This window comes from Lethenteron reissneri, chromosome 72 (genome assembly GCF_015708825.2).
Source record: "Lethenteron reissneri isolate LAM-NWPU_2019-01 chromosome 72, ASM1570882v1, whole genome shotgun sequence".
Lineage (NCBI taxonomy): Eukaryota > Metazoa > Chordata > Hyperoartia > Petromyzontiformes > Petromyzontidae > Lethenteron > Lethenteron reissneri.
Window position 1 is genome coordinate 5981730 of NC_083850.1, and position 12675 is coordinate 5994404.

Consider the following 12675-nt stretch of genomic DNA (forward strand, 5'->3'; position numbering starts at 1 on the left):
AAGCCATTTCTGTGCCCTTGTGTGGGAAACGTTTGCACACTCGTCACCTTCAGAGTCATCGGAGAACACACACGGCGAAGCCATTCCTGTGCCCTTTGTGTGGAAGGCATTTGCACGGTCATCACCATGACAGGCACCAAAGGTCCACAATGAAGGAACTGAATCAAAGCTGAAATTCAAGGTGCTGCATGAGTTCTCTAAAGAAGTTTCCACCTTCGATCCCATGGAGTTGGATCCCGAGAGATGGCTGGATGTAATGGAGTGGCTCGAGAGTCAACCAGAGAGCTCGAGTACTGAAAAATATTACGTCTGTGGTTATACCTTTTAAGCCGTATCGAGTACTTTGTGTGTTATTTTGAACATTTTAGTTTTATAGTTTTTTTGAGAGTTTTAATGACGTGCCCAGTGGTGGTTTGTAATGTTATCGGGTTACTTGCCGAAGTGGTGTGATGAGCACTGGTTGTGAAGGGTTCAATTGTAGTCGTTAAGTGTCCCTGTTGAGCTAAAGTTGGAATGCGTCTGTAGGTACATCTTTACTCAACATGTTTAAACGATTTTTGTCAGTATATAGCTTTTTTTGATTGTATTAATTGACTTTAGATAGTCGATATCAGGATGTACATTGATAACGCGATCGTTGGATATATGGCCTTGACTTCAACATGGACTCGCAGTGAAATGTGGTAAATTAATAAGGAAATCAATGATACTTTAACGTTTTGGTATTCCTGGAACGGAAATGGTTTCTATGTTAAGATAATTTCAGGTGGAGGACCTCCGTCACACAAGTGTGCCCTTAACCCGCAGCATCTTGGCTGTCTACCCGATTAACACGTGTTCCTTGAGTGGAAAGGTCCCCGTAGTTAATCGTTCATCAACGTACCAGTCCCTAATCCCGAAGTATGTCCGGGATAAACTGTACTCTATAACATGTAAACTGTAATACTATAAACTATAACACTGAACATTAAACGATTATAAACTAGTGTTTTAATTTATAACCATTTAAACGAGGTAAGGTATTATAATATCATTAGAAGTGTGGGGGCCGTTGGCCCCCGGGGTCCCTCCCGCCTGCATCCCCTATTCCGTTTACGTTACCCCACCTCCCTATTTCCCGCTACTGTTTCGCCGGCATTTGAACGTGACGCCCCTACTGTTACAGCCTCGCGCCGCGCTCCACGCTGCGAGCATACGTGCGCACAGCATCATCAATCAAACGCCATACTCCCCCTCTTTACACCGCTACGTACAGCTCTCGCACGCTGCGAGTGTGTGCCCGTCTATAGCCCTGTGCGGCACTCGCCTCCACGTCGAATAACCACGTACCAATGCGTATTCGTATCCGACACGTAACGAATGTATGCCACTCACGTACACAGCTCGCCGCGGCACTCACTCACCACTGGGTACTCGCGTTATGATCGCGCACCTGTATCACACACGGAGTGAACACACGCGACACCCACTCTCGCGCCGCTCTGCGCAGCGCTCCCCCGAGGCGAGCCGCAGCACTACACTCACCCCTGACTACTCGCGTTAGGATCGCGCACCTGTATCGCACCCGGGTGGACGCACGCACACACACGCAGCTCTCCCGACACTCTGCACGACAAGATCACGCGAGACCACGCTTCGCTATTAATGATTTATTATATGCTACCTGCGAATTGATGTTGAATCAGTGAGTCGACGAGGCTGGCCTATTCCACCCAAACCTGTACCTATTCCCTATTTATTGGCTTACGCTACCCTACTTCACCTCCCCACTCACTGTTTGGTGCCCGCGGTGGTTCGCTGCTCCCTGTGCTAACAGCGCACCTCGATGAGTCGCGCGGACGCCCGGGTCGCTGGCTGGAGCCGCGGCTGGTCCGCTGGCCTGGAGAGAAGAGAGCGATTTCCCCTCTGCGCCCCTCTATTTATCCTCCCTAGCTCAAAGGGGATGCTGCGCTGAACAATGGGCTCGTGCACCCCAGGCCCGCGCACGGCGGTTCCCGGGCGCTGTGTGATATGCTAATCAGTGAGCGGCGTTTGCGGCGTACATCCTAATTACTCCCTTACCCTTCCTAACAATGGGCCTGCGCGCTCAAGCGTAATTATCCCACCCGCCATGACTAGTGCGCAACAGCTCCTGCGGTCCCGCTATTCATGCTGTCCCGTCCCTCCCCTGCTTGCCCCGTCGACCCGTGGGGTGTGTGTGGGGGGAAATGCGCCTCAACCGCGGTGGCCGAATGCCCCATGCCGCGACCACACATATTAAGGCTGGTTCGCAGCGCAGCGGGCGCAATGTAGCACGGGGGAGGTCGTCCAATTCCCTGATCGCCGGGAAACCGTGAGAGTTAACCCCGATAAGGGTTTCTCGGATAAAAACCGGTCGGCCAGGTGACCTCCCCTCGGAGCTCTATGGGGGGGGGGGGGGGGGGAAATGCGTGCGGGTTGTCTTCGTGTGAGGTGAGGTGAGGGAGACGCGGGGTTGGCTCCGTTGCTTGGTGGTGGCGAGGTCGGGGATTTGGGCGCCTGCCGAACGGCTTCGTGGCGGCGGCATCACAGTATTATTAGTTTTGAACAACAAACATGGAGGTTCGTGATTATTATCGCATAATAATAATTATAATTGCACTGTGATAATGTTAGAATCACACTTTGCCATATGCATGTTAAGTGAATGCGAACCGGGGGTAGGACATGCAATATTTGACTCTCATTACAATTATTAAAATCCCACTGTAGTCGCAGCTCCGCCTGCGCAGACAGCAGCAGCAGAGTGCGGGAGCAGCAGAAGCAGCAGCAGCAGGCGCTGCCACCGCGGCAACAGCAGCTGCAGCAGCAGCAGCAGACCTCCACCGACGCTGCTGATGGTCACGCGCAGCCAATGACTGACGGCGGGGGAAGATGGTTTCATCACCGTCGTTGAGTCGAGAAAGCGGAAGGCGAGGAGGAGGCAATTCGGGGGGGGGGGGGGGTGGGCGCGGTGGCACCCTTCCAAAACGCGTGGCCGCCGCCGAGAAAGACAACAGCGACAGTGACGAACGGGACAACCGCCCGAACGCAACAGGCAGGGCGCGGCGGTGAGGCCGAGCCACAGGGTGCTGTGGTCGTCATTGACGAGGCCCACCGGCCGGTTGATGCCGAGGCAGAGGGGCGACCACCAGACCCGGACTCGGCTGCCCCGGAAGGGGGGGGGGGTGCTGGAAGCCACCGATGAGGCCTGCCGATGACACGGCGCTCGGGGGGTGACGACCAGCTCAACCTCCTCACCCGACCAGGTGAGGGAGGCAGAGGCCGCAGAGGGGAGCCGGCCCGAGTTGGAAGACACCTCCGATCGGCACGGTGCGTTGGAAGAGGTAACCACCGAGCCTCACACAAGCGTGCCGGGAGACTCAGACGACGGAGGGTCGGAGTTAGAGATAGAAGACAACTTGAGTGAGGGAGCAACTCACATGTTAAGAAGAAACGAGAGTACAACACCCGGCAAGATTGTCAAATTCCTCCGAACTAGTTACAAGAAGCGGGGGGTCGACATCGGAGATTCTTTCCCCGATGTGCAGGCCTTCTTGAAGGTCGCGCAGACAATCATCAGCGACATGGAAAGCACAAATGCACCCCGCAGGAAGGCAATCGGCTGAGGGGTTTCATGCAGAAAGCAAAGAAAGGGGAGCATTGTCCCAACCGGAGTGCCGCCCCGCTGATGCTGTTGCTGAAGCCGAACGCCTAAAGCCATGGCTTCCTCAGGTGTAAGGATCGCGAGTTTAAACTGCAACGGAGCTCGAAGCGATCAGAGGTGGCACCGCATCTGCAGCTTCATTAGCGAGCAGAAAGCGGATGTGACGTTTCTGCAAGAAACGCACCTTGACGCAACTCTGCAGCCCCAGCGCCAGCACCTCTTGGGCAGCCAGACCTTCTTTAGTCACGGAGAAGACAACCGCGCTGGTGTTGCAATTGTGTTTAGTCCAAAGTTTCTCCCAGAAGGCGTGGCCTTCAGAGAGATCCAAAAAGGCTATCTGATATCTGTAGACTTCGTGTTAAACAACACGAGGCTACGGTGTTTCAACGTTTATGCGCAGAGTAAGACCAGTGAGAGGAAACGCTTTTTCTCTGGCACACTGCGGAATGCCTTGGAGGCAGGCAGTGCGGACGGGGTGCTCACGGTCGTGGGGGGAGATATGAACTGCACCCTCGACCCGGCTCTCGACCGCAATAGTGCTGAGCCCCACCCGGAATCCGCACGGCCAATTAGCCGACATGGTGCAGCAACTGGGTTTGCTCGACACGTGGCGACTGCAACACCCAGGCCAGAGGCAATACACTTGGTGCCGCGCGGGCCTGCAGGGGAGGATGAGCCTCGCCAGGCTGGACCGGCTGTACATCAGTGCGGACAGCGCTAACCGGCTAGGGGGCAGCAACATCACCCCCGTCCGGTTTCTCTGACCACCCACCTGGTCTCAGCACTGCTGCGAGTCCCCAGGGAGAGGCGTCCGCTGCCCCTACTGGAAACTCGACGTGCAGCTGCTTGAGGACGAAAATTTCACGGAGGCATTCAGGGCCTGTTGGTCACACTGGGCAGCAACTAGGAGCAGTTTCAGCTCTGGTCAGCGATGGTGGGAACACACTAAAGCGCAAATTAGGGCCCTCTGTCTACAGCTTTCGAGCCAGCACGCCGCCGCCAAGGAGAAGACGGTGAAACGCCTGGGGAGCGAGCGAGCTGCTGCTGCTCGAGGCTGAGATGGGCTCGGCCCAGGACGCGCACAACAACGAGGGCGAGGTGCTGCTGGAGAAGCGGCGACTTTTTAGGGCCGTCACGGACCAACAGGCACATAGTTCGTTTGTGCACAAAAAGGTGCAACACCTGGCACAGACGGATTCTCCCTCAAAGTATTTCTTTAGGCTAGGCAACAGACCCTCGAGCAATGAGAACGACATTTCAGGGTTGCTTACCCCAGAGGGGGAGACAGCAACTGCCGAGGGGGAAATTGCTAGGATCGCGAAGGACTTCTATTCACACCTGTTCAAGGCTGAGCACGTACAGGACGAGGCGGTTGAAGAACTACTAGCTGCGGGCCCTACTCTGGGGGACGCGGAGAGAGACAAACTGGAAAGCCCCGTCACCCTGGAGGAGCTGCACACTGCCATGAAAAGTCTGGCAGCTGGCAAATCCCCAGGGATCGATGGGCTGCCAGTTGAGTTCTACGAAACTTTCTGGGATGTACTCGGCCCTTGCCTGCTGGGGCTGCTGGAGGAGAGCCTGCGGGACGGGGAACTCCCGCAGAGCTGCAGGAGGGCGGTGGTCACCCTGTTGCCTAAGAAGGGGGACCTGCGTCGCATAGAAAACTGGCGGACCGTCTCCCTCCTGTGTGCCGACTATAAAATATTCGCCAAGGCGCTGGCAAACCGCCTCAAAGAGGTGGTGGATCAGCTCGTGCAACCCGAGCAGGCGTATTGCATCCCCGGCCGCTGCATCTATGACAACATCGGCACGGTCAGGGATGTGATCTCCCTCGCGGATATGCACGACGTGGATGCGGGTCTCCTATTCATGGACCAGGAGAAGGCGTTCGACAGGGTGAGCCACGAGTACCTGAGAAGACTGCTCCTCTCCTTCGGGTTCGGCCAGAACTTCACGGCACACGTGCACCTCCTATATACGGGCATATCCAGCCTCATAAAATCAATCAAAGGCTTGGCTGCCCTGTTCCCGTGACAAGAGGAGTCAGGCAAAGGTGCCCTCTCTCGGGGCTCCTCTACACCCTGTCCCTTGAGCCGCTCTTGCGACGCCTGAGAAACACCTTGTCCGGGTTCAGGGTCCCGGGGCCGGAGAACGCAGTCATAAAGCTCTCCGCATATGCGGACGACGTATGCGCCGTGATCAACGACGCGCAGGACGTCGCTGCACTCTGCCGGGCGGTGGAGGTCTATGAAAAGGCCTCCTGCGCCAAAGTCAACTGGCGGAAGTGTGAGGCGTTATGGATGGGGTCACAAGGTGCAGTGAGTTCCGTGCTCCTCCCAGGCGGAGTCACCTGGCAGGGTGAGGGCGTGAAGTATCTCGGAGTGTACCTAGGGAAGCCCCAAGTCGTTCACAAAAACTGGACCGAGATGAGCGACGTATTTGATGCTAAACTGAGAGCGTGGGCACATCTCGCCCCACAAATGTCCTTCAGGGGGAGAGTGCTCATAGGGAATAACCTGGCAGCCTCGGTGCTGTGGCACAGAGCCAAGGCCCTCCAACCCCCGGGCTGGTTATTCACGAGGGCGAACAGGTCGCTTGCCCACTTTGTCTGGAACGGCAAGCACTGGATGAGGCCAGGGGTCCTCTGCCTGCCGGTGGGTGAGGGCGGCCAGGGCCTGGTAGACGTCACCGCTCGAGTGATGAGCTTCAGGCTCCAGGCCGTGAGAAACTTGCTATATGAACAAGAGGAGCTGCCCCGGACGTCGCTGGCCCTCGCCCTGCTGAGAAATGCGGGCGGGCGGCTGGGATATGGGAGGGAGCTCTTCCTTATGGACCTGTCCCTAGTCGATTGCACCGGACTGCCGGGCTATTACCAGAGCCTGTTGGAGGCGTGGCGGAGCCTGGAATGGAGCAGGGCGAGCCCGCTTTCCAGGAGTTGCGCGTCTCCTGCATCCAGCCCCCCGGGCGCTGTGAGGCAGGGAGGTTGCTCAAGCTCGCGAACTGCAGAGACGTGGCCCTCAAGGGTGCCTCCAAGCGGGTGCTGTACGACTGCTGCGTCAAACCACTGCGGTGTCGAGAGCTGGAAAACCTACCGGACACGAAGTGGAGGGAGTTCTTCTCTCCCTTGATCGACACCACCCCCCAGTAGAAAACAGCTCTACAAGGCCCCCGTTGCAAAGCGCAGCGGGGACCTCCAGTGGAGGCTGGCGCATTGGACGCTGCCCTCGGCGGCGTGGATCAGCAAGGTCACCCCGGGGGCATCAGACCTGTGCGTGTTCTGTGGCGCGAGGGAGGACCTCGCCCACCAGTACGTGGGGTGCTCGCGGCTGGACCCGCTGTTCAGACTCCTGGGAGCCGTGTTTTAAGAAATTGGGGGTGCCCTTCTACAAGAGCGTTTTTATATGCGGGGTACCGTACCGGGCGGACAAGCGCCACATCCTGGCAAACTTTGTCTGCGCGCACGCCAATATGGCAGTATATAAAACGCGAAAAAAGAAACAGCGAGGTGACACGGACGATAGTTGTTCAGCGGAGGCAACGCTGAAAGGTCTGCTGAAAGCGAGGCTCCGGCTGGAGCACGCGTACTTTTCCCAGGTTGGAGATGCGCACGCCGTGTTCCAGGAGCGGTGGGGGGCCGGTCAGGCCCTCTGCACCAACACGAATGGTGAACTGACCTTCACTTTTTAATGATCGAGTCGAAACGGGCGTTAGACGCGGCGACGCGGGCAGGACGTATGCGGCGGTGCAGCGCGCGTGGTGGAGCGGAGCGCGTGACAGTCCGGCCGTGCGGCGCACGCGCCTGGCAGTGCGGCACATGTGCTGAGGTGTGGCGCACGCGGCGGTCTGAATAATGTGGTGTGTGCGCGGCGGTGTGGCGCGCTTGGCGGTGCGGGACACGCGCCGCGGTGTGTCACGCGGAGTGAGGCGGCGTGACGCACGTGGCATGGTGTAGCGCGCGCGGTGGTGCGGCACTCACTCAGCGGTGTGACGCACTTGGCGGCGCGGCACATGTGCTGAGGTGTGGCGCACGCGGCGGACCGAAAATGTGCGCACGTGCGCGGCGGTGGGTCGCACCAGGTGGTGCGGCGCACGTGCCGTGGTGTGACGTGCGCGTCGCAGCATGGTGCATGCGGTGGTGTGACACACGTGTCGCGGAAATCTCGCGGGGTGGTGGTGCGTGCGCAGCGGTGTGCACACGTGACGTAGATGAATGTGCACGTGGCGGTGTGGCTCGCGCGGTGGCGTGGCGCACGGGCTGCGTTATCTAGCGGTGGTGATGTTACCGATGACTGTGACCTCGAACCATCAGGGGAGGAAGTGTGGAATAAGCGGGGGGGGCCCTGCCAAGCAAAGAGGTGCCAAAGCTCGAAATGACACAGCGCGTCGGATGCTGTTGCGCGGCCGGTGCGTGGGGATTGTGGTGCCGGCGTTGCGCGTCGCGGGGCGGCGGTGGGATGGTGAGCTGTGCTTTTTGGTGTGGCCATTAAGGCTTGAATATTGCAAAATTCCAGGGCAATTTGCCGCTGGTGAATAAACTTATATAAAAGTCTATCTTGTTGTCACCACCTGTCCCTTAGTTGATGCACTGTCTTTACATCACCCACCTCTATGACCTCTACCTGACCCCGCCATGGGCGGAGCAACTTGGGGGACATACCCGGTGGTACCTGTAGGCAATACAACCATGCCCTGTCCCCCACTGCCCATGGAAGCACGTCCTCCCGACGGCCCGAGTTCTTTTCATTAGCGGCTTGCGCTCTGGTGGGGAAAGGTCCTCGTTATGAATCGTTTCGCAACGTTCAGGTCCAGAATAGCGAAGTATACCGGGAATCACCTGCAGTTAAAAATATGTAAATTGATAACACTATAAACAATAACACTAAACATTAAACGACAAAAAAAGATAACAACTGGTTTTATAATTTATAGCACCATAAACGGAGGTACGGTATTTTAATTTCATTAGAAGTATTATAATGGAACTCTACACATGTTTGTTAATTGTCCGTTCAATCGAACCGACGGTCGGATATGTGAACTGTGGGGGGTCGAGGGTAAGAATGGCATTCAAATTTTAGAATGACAATTTGGTCGTTTTAGCAAATTACTGTACTTGAATGTATGTTATGTGCAAATGCAAATTGTTAGTCGTAAATGCGAGGGAGGGGTTAAGAGGTGCACGTTTAATCCAGTGTTAACATTTATTTTAGCATCATATTTAAGGACACTGTTGTTGATAAGAATTCGTCTGGACATGGCACGTGCCTTGTTCTACTCGATCAACCAAAATTAGTACAATTTCGGTCATGCAGAAGCGTGATTTCATTCATGAGTAGTATTCACACAGCCCCGATGACACCAACCTACCTAAAGTTATGGTTAAACAAAGTAATCTTGAGTGACTTTAATCTCAGCTCAGACATGATCATCGCAATCATTTCCAAAGACGTGTGGGGTCCTGCGAGAGCAGGTCCCCACTCGGAATCGGAAGTAGCTGCGTCGCCCTCGAAATGTGATGTTGCTGCTGTTGTTGTCGCTACTCTTGTTGCTGCTGTAGTTGCTTCTGTTGCTGTAATAAACGCAGGGAGGTGTTGTTCCGTGATGGGATGACGCCTTTGATTAAAGCCTCTGATCAAACTCACCCGATTGACGCCCTTGGTCGTTGCGTTTGATCAACTCTGATATTGTATACTCTCACATGCTAAGCTCTAACATAGTGAAACGAAATATTATAACCTATGAACTACAACCTATCCATTGTAACGCTGTAAAAGAATATTACCTATTGGATTTCACTCCATCGTCGAGAAGGCCGCTCTCTTCCTTTTCTAAAGTTACATGCTAATTTCTCTGCATTCACTTTAAATCGAGGACAAAGTTTTTCCATTCATTCAAATAAGCGCACAATTACACACTGAGATGCACTTACATATTCATGCATGAAGCACAATTGGCACATTACCCTTCGGTATGTTAAAAGACATGCGGATTGTGCCTCCAAAAATTAACAATCGAATGCAAATATCCTGAAAGACAAAGGATTGGATCCTAGGGGGGGAGTTATAAGGCGGCTCAGAAGCAGAGCTCAATGCCATTTCGAGAGGGAACTTGATGAGGTTGGATGCTCGACTCGTCGCTCTGCTGATCGCCCTTCAATCGCGAGACAACGCAGCCTGGCGAGCACAATTGCTGTGTCGACACTTAGGCGACTTTGCGTCGGGAGAGTTCGTGGCGACATCTTCAGACGGGTTCCAGACGTCGATCTACCGTGAATCTCCAAGTAAGTGTCTATTTTCGCGGATAAACTGTTAAACGTGTTCGTCGTCAAATTAGCGGTATTTTTTTGCGTCTCGGTTAGACGTGAGTGTCGTTCTTGTTTTAGCAGTTAACAAAATCCAAAACTCCTTTCGGCCGATAGCGTACTTTTGGCTCAATAACACCGCTGCTGTTACTACGCTCACATGGAGCAGAGACGCTCTCCACAGCCCCACGCACACGGAGGCAAGAAGCCATTCAATTGCTCTGTGTGTGAGAAGTCCTTTTCACGGCCATCACATCTTAAGAGACACCAGAGAACACACACGGGCGAGAAGCCGTTCCTGTGCTCTGTGTGCGGGAAGACATTTGCACACTCATCACATCTTCAGAGTCACCAGAGAACACACACGGGCGAGAAGCCGTTCCTGTGCTCTGTGTGCGGGAAGACATTTGCACACTCATCACATCTTCAGAGTCATCGGAGAACACACACTGGTGAGAAGCCATTCCGGTGCCATGTGTGTGGGACGACATTTGCACAATCGTCAACTCTTCAAGACCATCAGAAAACACACACAGGCGAGAAGCCATTCCTGTGCCCTGTGTGTGGGAAGGCATTTGCACAGTCATCAACTCTTCAAACTCATCAAAGAACACACACGGGCGAGAAGCCATTCCTGTGCCCTGTGTGTGAGAAGTCCTTTTCACGGCCATCACATCTTAAGAGACACCAGAGAACACACACGGGCGAGAAGCCGTTCCTGTGCTCTGTGTGCGGGAAGACATTTGCACACTCATCACATCTTCAGAGTCACCAGAGAACACACACGGGCGAGAAGCCGTTCCTGTGCTCTGTGTGCGGGAAGACATTTGCACACTCATCACATCTTCAGAGTCATTGGAGAACACACACTGGTGAGAAGCCATTCCGGTGCCATGTGTGTGGGACGACATTTGCACAATCGTCAACTCTTCAAGACCATCAGAAAACACACACAGGCGAGAAGCCATTCCTGTGCCCTGTGTGTGGGAAGGCATTTGCACAGTCATCAACTCTTCAAACTCATCAAAGAACACACACGGGCGAGAAGCCATTCCTGTGCCCTGTGTGTGGGAAGACATTTTCCAAGTCATCAAATCTTCATAGTCATCAGAGAACACACACGGGCGAGAAGCCATTCCTGTGCCCTGTGTGTGGGAAGACATTTGCAGACTCATCAACCAGGAACAGGCATCAGAAGGTCCACAATGATAGGAAACTGAAATCAAAAGCTGAAATTCAAGGTGCTGCAATGAGTTCTAAAGAAGTTTCCACCTTCGATCCCATGCAGTTGGATCCCGATAGATGGCAGGATGTAATGGAGTGGCTCGAGAGTCAACCAGAGAGCTCGGGGTGACTGAACAAATATTACGTCATGTGGTTATACCTTTTAAGCCGTATCGAGTACTTTTGTGTGTTATTTTGAACATTTTAGTTTTATAGTTTTTTTGAGAGTTTAATGACGTGCCCAGTGGTGGTTTGTAATGTTATCGGGTTACTTGCCGAAATGGTGTGATGAGCACTGGTTGTGAGAGGGTTCAATTGTAGTCGTTAAGTGTCCCTGTTGAGCTAAAGTTGGAATGCGTCTGTAGGTACATCTTTACTCAACATTTTAAACGATTTTTGTCAAGTATATAGCTTTTTTTGATTGGTATTAATTGACTTTAGATAGTCGATATCAGGATGTACATTGATAACGCGATCGTTGGATATATGGCCTTGACTTCAACATGGACTCGCAGTGAAATGTGGTAAATTAATAAGGAAATCAATGATACTTTAACGTTTTGGTATTCCTGGAACGGAAATGGTTTGCATGGTACTGGAAATGTGTGAACATTTTGACGTAAAAATGATTGCAGATGAATAAAAACGTATTTTTAACAAATGTTTGTCCGGTCTTTAATTTATAATGTTCCTATGTTAAGATAATTTCAGGTGGAGGACCTCCGTCACACAAGTGTGCCCTTAACCCGCAGCATCTTGGCTGTCTACCCGATTAACACGTGTTCCTTGAGGGGAAAGGTCCCCGTAGTTAATCGTTCATCAACGTACCAGTCCCTAATCCCGAAGTATGTCCGGGATAAACTGTACTCTATAACATGTAAACTGTAATACTATAAACTATAACACTGAACATTAAACGATTATAAACTAGTGTTTTAATTTATAACCATTTAAACGGAGGTAAGGTATTATAATATCATTAGAAGTGTGGGGGCCGTTGGCCCCCGGGGTCCCTCCCGCCTGCATCCCCTATTCCGTTTACGTTACCCCACCTCCCTATTACCCGCTACGGTTTCGCCGGCATTCGAACGCGACGCCCCTACTGTTACAGCCTCGCGCCGCGCTCCCACGCTGCGAGCATACGTGCGCACAGCATCATCAATCAAACGCCATACTCCCCCTCTTTACACCGCTACGTACAGCTCTCGCACGCTGCGAGTGTGTGCCCGTCTATAGCCCTGTGCGGCACTCGCCTCCACGTCGAATAACCACGTACCAATGCGCATTCGTATCCGACACGTAACGAATGTATGCGCACTCACGTAACAGCTCCCCGCGGCACTCACTCACCACTGGATACTCGGGTTATGATCGCGCACCTGTATCACACACGGAGTGAACACACGCGACACCCACTCTCGCGCCGCTCTGCGCAGCGCTCCCCCGAGGCGAGCCGCAGCACTACACTCACCCCTGACTACTCGCG

General features: G+C 53.7%; 3 protein-coding genes across 6 annotated transcripts in view; 2 read left to right on the forward strand and 1 right to left on the reverse strand.

Annotated features, from left to right (window-relative positions):
- Positions 1 to 7029, forward strand: part of LOC133361348 (zinc finger protein 585A-like) — a 75318-nt gene extending 68289 nt beyond the window's left edge. The window contains exons 8-11 of the mRNA XM_061580278.1: positions 5012 to 5601; positions 5799 to 5977; positions 6541 to 6706; positions 6813 to 7029. Of these exons, the coding sequence (XP_061436262.1) occupies positions 5012 to 5601; positions 5799 to 5977; positions 6541 to 6706; positions 6813 to 7029 (1152 nt within the window). The remainder of the gene's footprint in view (positions 1 to 5011; positions 5602 to 5798; positions 5978 to 6540; positions 6707 to 6812) is intronic.
- The window catches only part of LOC133361284 (zinc finger protein 239-like), an 807570-nt gene that overhangs the window by 773329 nt on the left and 21566 nt on the right, over positions 1 to 12675 (reverse strand). The window lies entirely within an intron of this gene.
- Positions 10126 to 12675, forward strand: part of LOC133361349 (oocyte zinc finger protein XlCOF6-like) — a gene marked incomplete at its 3' end in the record, with an annotated part of 68528 nt that continues 65978 nt past the window's right edge. Inside the window, exon 1 of the mRNA XM_061580279.1 lies at positions 10126 to 11175. Within this exon, the coding sequence (XP_061436263.1) occupies positions 10126 to 11175 (1050 nt within the window). The remainder of the gene's footprint in view (positions 11176 to 12675) is intronic.